Genomic DNA, 7,926 nt, shown 5'->3' on the forward strand with positions numbered 1-7,926 from the left:
ACCGGTAGATTAGTATTGCTGTAGCGGTAATTGGGGTCTTTTATAAAACAGCCTTAAAAGTGTCTGAGTAGTATTAGTCTCAGACAATTAGAAAGCAGTTTGATAAACCATTATGCTCACTTTTTAACTCCATGTAGGAGGGCAAATATTTTCAGCTCAAGAAAAAAAAACCCAGAAAGGCAGGGTGATATAATCACACACAGGAAACGAGTAAAGTTCCAGTAGAAAGAAATGAAAACAAATGCTCATTGGAGCACAGGTCTCCGTCAGGTCAGGTAGGTTATGGGCCAGCAATGTTTGGAATTCAGGATTCCAAACAAGGATTATGGATCAGGATCAGGAATCAGGATTATGGCCTCTAGGGAGTGTGCATGTGTTATAGCGCAACCATGAGGTTGATTTGAACACTGTCAAGCAATCCGGATAGAATATAAAATAATCACACTATGCACAATAGTCAAACGTAGAGATGTCCCGATTACGTTTTATTTTGCTCCTGATCAGATTCAGATCATTTGATTTTGACTTTTGAGTATTTGCCAATACCGATATTTCCCAATATGATATTTATATTTTTAGAGAACACTTTACGCCATATCACAATAGTATGCCATCGCAATAGTACAATATCCCAAATCACAGATGATATCCAGTCTAATATCATGATATGGATATAATATTGACACTAGGAAGTAGGCATGTCCCACTCCCGATGAAGGTTTTTTGCTCCTGTTCCGATTCCGCATCATTTGCACATCAAGTGGGGGGCACAAAGCCAGGCATTGGGGGGCTAGCGCCCTCAAAGATCTATAAGAACTGTTTCGTTTAATGACTATAGAGATGCTGTGTAACGATTTGTGTGATGTTTGGACAAAATCTGTATGAGTGCCTATTGGTGGCACTATAAGAGGCCTATGTAAAAGAAAATAGTGAAGAGATTTAGCTCTGGCATCCAGGGAGTGTGTGTGCACAGTTTCACTTCCAGAGAGAGAAAGCATGTAAAGCAAGCAAAATCAGTACCGTTTCTGGTGGAGCCACAACAAATGACCAAACACTAATTTGCCAGAATTCCCAGTTGTACACAAACAGGTTTGAATGCAATATTACTTACTTGTCATATTCTGCGTTGTCCTTATCACAGCGTGCATCCTTATGCTTCTGCCAGTCTTTACCGTGCTTACAGGTGGTGAGGAGCACCACATCTTCAGCATTATGAACATGATATAAGGCATTCCGAGTGTCCGAACCTATTCCAGTTAGGTACCTCTTTCCCTTGAAAACAAGCATATACTTCCTATAGGGGGGGATGGAGTTGTGTTTCAGGTACCCTCTCTCCCCACCTGTCCTAGGGTGATCTTTGGAGAAAAGGGGGATGGAGACATCAAAGTTGGGCCTAAAGTTCTCTGTGCCAATACTGGCTTTGGCCAACATTGCTAGGCCAATATCAAAGCCCAGATCTTCTGTGTAATCTGGCCATGTTCCAGAGTACAGGTTAAATATGATGTGGTTTTTACCCCCATTCCACAGGGGGAGGTTCTGGATTTTTACTCTCAGGTTGTGTACATATTGGGGCGAAAGCTGATCCCGATCCAAAGTGTCCAAACTCAGGATGAACAGACATGCCTGTCCTGGGTCAGAAGTATAGAACCTGGACCCCTCAATGGAGGACAAGATGTTCTGATAACTCTCCGATATCTTCTCCCCCTTCTGCTGGGGATAGACGTAAACTTTGAAACCGGTTCTTTTACACGTGGAGAAATCAAAGCACGAGTCCATCCTGCAGCGCTTGCCATTGTAAACGCCAGAGACGGCTTCCCTCTTCTGCCGTGGCGATATGTGAACATTATAGTCGTCGGTCTCCACTTGGTCCAAGGGGTTGAACGGCTGCAGCGGGCCCGAAAAACGAGGCCACTGCGAGCCGGGGTGATACCCGTTAAAGCTGCCATCACGCCGGCTTTGACCCCGCCTGGCGAGTGGCACTTGTAAGCCCCCAAAGCAAAACAAGAGAATCAGACACACACCGGCAGAGAACAGAATTAAGTACCGTTTTTTGGCCTGCATGTGTCCTACGGTCTGAGTTGAGATGTCCAGAGATAAATCCGATAAGTTCCGAAGTTTTGATTTCACCACCTCCAACGGGAACGCTCCGCCATCTTCCCCCGGGCAGCAAGGCGTCTGCGCTCACGTATCCCACCTTCTGCTTCAGTTGCCTTTCACAAGTCCCGGGCTTGATCCAGTTCATGTGGGCGATTTAAAATGACCATCCAGCCCTATTCTCGTCAATGTAGGCTGTGGTTTCAATCGGCTAACTTACAGCATCAAAAGTGTCAGCCTCCTTTTCTTTGTTTACCTTTGCTTAACCGTGGGGTTTCACCTTCGGGCTTTCAGCGTTTCAAATGTCTCATACAGAAATGTAAACTCGACGAAACCGCGTGTACTCGTCAGAATCCTTACAAACTTTTACAAAATATATAAAGAAGATATATCATACGGGTGCCGAGTTGTGGAATTTATCGAACGAGGGAGCAGCGTTACGACACAGTTATCTACCTGACCGTACAACACTCCACCACCTGAGCACAGCTCTCTCTCTGCACACGTCCAAACTGAAAAGCACCGTTCATTGTAGGAGCTTTACAACGTCCAGTCCATGTGTGCAGCTGTATCCAGCAGTCAAGCTAGCTGGGGCCAGCAGTATAACGAAAACAATCCCCGTTAGCTCGTTAGCTAAGTTGTCGCATCAAAGTGGCTGCATTGGGTTGCAAAATGCATGTCGACTCGGCATTCGGCACCCAGCAAAAAGCGCAATCTTCTTCTTCTTCTCTACGTCGTGGGGTTATTTGCTGGATATTCGACCCCGAGGTCAGGGAGACGAGATCATTTCCCCTTGAGTTGCAGCGTGTTAAAGTGTTTAAAACTGTTAGTTTTTCCCAGGTAGAGGCATTTATCAGAGATTGCAAAGCAAACAGCACATCCAGGTCCCACCACGACGATGGTGGTGATGATGTGACGTGATTCCACCACGTACGGTCTGATTCCATTGGTTGCTCGTCACGTCCGAAGGGGCGGGGCTTCCGATGCACCCATTCACAACCATGGGGGAGTGAGACGGGGAGTGAGAGAGAGAGAGAGAGAGAGAGAGAGAGAGAGAGAGAGAGAGAGAGTAGAGAAGAGAGAGGAGAGAGAGAGAGAGAGAGAGAGAGAGAGAGAGAGAGAGAGAGAGAGAGAGAGAGAGAGAGAGAGAGAGAGAGAGAGAGAGAGAGAGAGAGAGAGAGAGAGAGAGAGAGAGAGAGAGAGAGAGAGAGAGAGCTCACCAGCAGGGCCCTGGTTGTGACTGGGGTCAGCGGGCTGCCCAACCAGGCAGTGCACAGAGCAGGCACTCACTGCCCCAGGACCCAGATCACTTGTTTAAAACATACCGGGCGGTAAGTAAAGCTTGTAATGCAAGAAAGAGCATTCAAAGACAACAAAAGTTAGTTATGTTTTAGTAGCAAAGTTAGGTAAACTTTTTGTGAACAGCTTCACAGTAGGTTATGTTCCATACAACAAAATGTAGTTTAGAAAGGTGCAGTTTGAGAAGAGGGGGCGGGGGATAGCATTTTCCTTTGCCCTGTTTCGCTCTGGTTCTTATCAGTTCGTTAATGTATCTAATTGTTCAAGGAAAGAACCTTTTTTGCAGTCTATTTCCAGTGGCTTTGAGACTGCGAATCGTCATACAGGGCTTCGATGGGGGAAGATCACTTCCGCTGATGCGTTTCTCTGTCCGCACAACCCTCTGCAGTCTGCATTGCTTTGCAGTTGAGGTTGGTGCAGTGAAACAGCCAGTCAGGATGCTCTCTGTGGTGTCTTGGTAGAAAGCTTTATAGGACTTTGGGGCCCATGCCAGCTTTCTTCCTGTAATAGCTGCATGGTTGGTAACAAAAACATTGTAAATGTATCGCCTCAAAAGCAGGCCTTTGTTTGAATTTCTGCCACGAATTTGTGAATGAATTTTGTATATATTGAGTATAATGGCATTCAAATATTTCCTTTCCATTGCTTTTTAATTAATTTACCCAAGGAGACATAAGAGCCACTACAGTGACTACACTATAGTTACAGAACTGCTAAACTGTATATAATAGAACGCAGAGAATTTGAATGGAATTTATCTCAAAGTAACGTAAACATCAAACATAGCATATTTAATCCAACAGACAGGTTATGAAAGCAGGCCTACACTACAACATAGTCTACAGAGATGTTCTCACTGCTGCTGTGTGGAGTCTGTGGATTTAGGACTAGTCTAGAAGTGCTTTTGCAGAAACTGGGAAAGGAAGAATTTGAAGCCACGTTCCTCAGGAGCTGTGGACCATCTATCTGTGCTACCACAGCCCCCATGGGCCGCTGATCAAAGACAGAGAGAGAGCTATGATGGTCACTTTATTCCCTACCTCCTCTCCTCCACTCTTTTTATCCTCCTACTCACTCGCATTTACTCTCGAGTTCCATCAACCACCCTTTTTCTTTCAATTAAATTAAGGGCATGCAAACCTCGCACCTTAGTATGCAAATTCATCTTGAATGTGTCGCATCACTATACCTGACCAACTGACAGGTATAACAACAGTGCATCAGAACTTTAAAAGTATTGCAGGCAGCAACAGTTGCAGGCAGCAACAGTTGGACACGGACTCACAAAAACGCTATAAGGAGAAATTGTGTTTCATTAATGGTTTACTGGCATGGGAAACATGTGTTTATATTGCCAAAGTAAAAAAAAAATCTAAAATATATATATTTTTTATGTACAACAGAGTTGTGTAGAATAATTGCAACATTGTAATCAATATAATAGGTAAAAACCTAAAAAAAAATAAACAACTTAACATTCTCTCTCCCTCTCTCTCTTTCATTCGAACCCCCTCCCCCTTTCATTCTTTTCAACTCATTGCTTTTGAACTAACTATAAACTAGTGCCACTCAGTGACTGATCTGAATATATGGATAGAGTTCAGTGCTTACCACAATAAGACACATCAGATGTGCTCTGTTTAGATGTCAGTGAATTTGAATGGCACCTCTTTTAAGTGGGCTATCCATGTGGAATATCTGTGTGGGCTGCCTATGTGGAGCATTGGCAGTCGACTCTTCGGTCTGCAAATTATTGCGGAACTTCAAAGAGACTTTCTTGGAACGCATGCAAGCCTCAAAATCCTTGTGATGAATATATGCACACATAAACACAAAACCCAGACATTTGGACCCAAGGAATAAATGGGGAAAATGTATCTAGTAAACATCTACAGGGGTCCAATTCCCTGCTGTGACATTGTGTTTGCTTAGCTAATCACTGCCCAGATTTAGAGCAGCATGGGTGAGTGGGCCACAGCAGTACTCTGTTTAATATATGCAACCATGCCAATATCTAATTTGGATGCACCCAGGTCAGAATAGTTTTTGCATTCAGCCAACCAAGCAAGTAAACATTCAATTGAGATTAATTATAACCTTCAGAGAAGGCCTGAGGCCATCAGCAAAATGATTGTTAATACACTACACTAATTGCATATTGAAAATTCAAATTATTTCTAAAAAAAATAAAAAATCACACCGTCTGAAGTGAGGGGTGTTCTTTCATCATACATCATCATGACGTTACATGTCGATTTGCTCAGACACATGACGTAAATTCAGAGAGAGAATAGACAAACTATTTTAAAAGGTTTTTCAAGATATAGCCCCAGGTGTGTGTTGTGGCAATTTGAAGCCAGGACTGTGTGATTTTTTAAATGAATCCTCAAACAAAAACAAAAAAAGAGTGGATGCACGTGCCTTATGCAGAATGTGAAACAAAACATATTTTGTGAATTCAGTTGCACCTGCATATGTTGTGAGTTTTTCAGCAGTTAATGAAATGTTTAGTCAGGCCTTCAAGGTAATGTCAATTCAGGCACCCACAATGGCTCTTCTTGAAGAGAAAAACGGATTATGGCCCTTCTGACAGCACTGGAGATGAAGGTAAAGCAGTAGATGTTCAAGAGAATGTTTTTAAGAGATACTTTCTCATTGAGCAAAAGCAATTCTTGAAGCACGTACCATGGTCACTGTCATAATTTTCAGTGTCATTAGCCATTTTTCTATACTGCTTCCAGACAGCCAACAGGATGGTCCTCAACTGTCTCAAACCTATCTTAGACCCTCTGGAACGAACAACAGTCGGGCAGATACTGGCATGGGAGAAGACCCATTCTGACCTGAGATCAGATTCTAAAAATGTCTTCTACATCCTGACAGTGTTCTGAAAAAGCTATGTTTCTATGTCTATGTCGATTTTTCAAGAATAGCAGACCTACAAGCTCGTAGCGCGCCACTTATGAGCTTGTAGATCTGCTATTTTTCATAGCTAAAGCATAACATAATGCTAACACCAAAAGGGGTTCCCGCCCAAAATGGGTTTTAAGAGGCGGCTGTTCATAGCTACTGTGTAGTCAGTACTGCTGTATGGGGCTGAGACATGGACCCTCACAGCACAACAGGAAAGAGACCTGGATGGAGTCTACATAAGAATGCTACGAATGAAAATGGGGACCTCTATGGGGACCTACCACGGGTCACAAACAAAGACAGAAGGAGGAGGCTGGCAGGACACTGTGACACTGTGACTATGCACCGTACACCTCTATGGGAGCCAACCCAGGGCAAAGCCAGGAGGGGAAGAAGCACACACGCACTGCAGCGCAGTGAGCTTAACAATACTGTAGAGCTCAAGAACCTGATGTTAGATAGGAAAGTGTGGAGGGCAGCAATCCAGGAGTCCTGAGTTGGTGTTGGCTAGACCTCACTCTCACTGTTTTGCTTTTACAAAACTTTAAACCAAGACAGAAAGAAAGACACAGCAGATGGTATATAAAATGTCACTATTCGAGAGAAAACAGCAACTAGGTGTAGTCTTCTCAAGTGTTCTCTGAATTACACAGTGAAATGCACGCTGCTTTATGCAGAAATATTTTGTGGTTAAATTGTCTTTATTCGAAATGTTCAGGGATAAAGGGGCTGTGGCTTGCACCCTAGGTTACACACAGGGGCTGTGCTGTCTTGTGGGTAAAGCAGAGAGAGAGCTGTGACTACATGTTGTACCTTGGGTGTGTGTGTGTGTGTGTGTGTGTGTGTGTGTGTGTGTGTGCGTGCGTGCGTGCGTGCGTGCGTGCGTGCGTGCGTGCGTGCGTGCGTGGGTGCGTGGGTGCGTGCGTGCGTGCGTGCATACGTGCGTGTGTGTGTGTGTGTGTGTGTGGTAACAGCTCAATCACAGGAACGAGATCAGATTCTATTATACATGCAATAACTTTCAGGTCTCTGTAGGCCTAGAAGCCATTTATATGGTAATAAGCATGACAGCAGTAATGACTTAAAATAAAAAAGACATCTGCTGCTTGAACAGATCAGATCAGATATGAGTATCAGCCATTTGTGCCCTGAAATCCACTTAAATTGTAATTTAATTTTACAACCTTTTTTGCTGGCCTATATCTACGCATCTCTGCTGTTCTCTTTTTAGGGCGTATAATTAGAAAATAAATATTTCCCTGCAATGCTGAGAAAGACAGAAACATGGTGGGTTTGTTTTGGAATTAAAGACCTGAGTATATTAATGAACCAGAATATAAGAAGGACCTCGTTAACTAAAAATGAACAGTCTTTAATCACCTCACATGGTTCAAAACAGTCAGTGTGAAAGTTCCAAGCTGAATAGTTAGTCACACAATACAATAAAGGCCACATAAGGCCTAAGGGGAAACATGCACATACAGTATGTGCACATGTACTGTATACACACTAAAATACACTCAAGCACACTCAACAATCTGGAAACCCAAATGGTGTGAGTCAACAGTTGCACGCACGCACGCACACACACACACACACACACACACACACACACACACA

At 43.6% G+C, this 7,926-nt stretch overlaps 1 protein-coding gene across 1 annotated transcript in view; it reads right to left on the reverse strand.

Annotated features, from left to right (window-relative positions):
• Positions 1 to 2,983, reverse strand: part of LOC308318396 (exostosin-1a-like) — a 55,813-nt gene extending 52,830 nt beyond the window's left edge. Inside the window, exon 1 of the mRNA XM_080767930.1 lies at positions 1,112 to 2,983. Within this exon, the coding sequence (XP_080624056.1) occupies positions 1,112 to 2,061 (950 nt within the window). The 5' untranslated portion in view covers positions 2,062 to 2,983. The remainder of the gene's footprint in view (positions 1 to 1,111) is intronic.
• Between the last annotated feature and the right edge of the window lie 4,943 nt (positions 2,984 to 7,926).

The sequence above is a fragment of the Protomyctophum bolini genome, assembly GCF_963924005.1.
Source record: "Protomyctophum bolini genome assembly, chromosome: 7".
Classification (NCBI taxonomy): Eukaryota; Metazoa; Chordata; class Actinopteri; order Myctophiformes; family Myctophidae; genus Protomyctophum; species Protomyctophum bolini.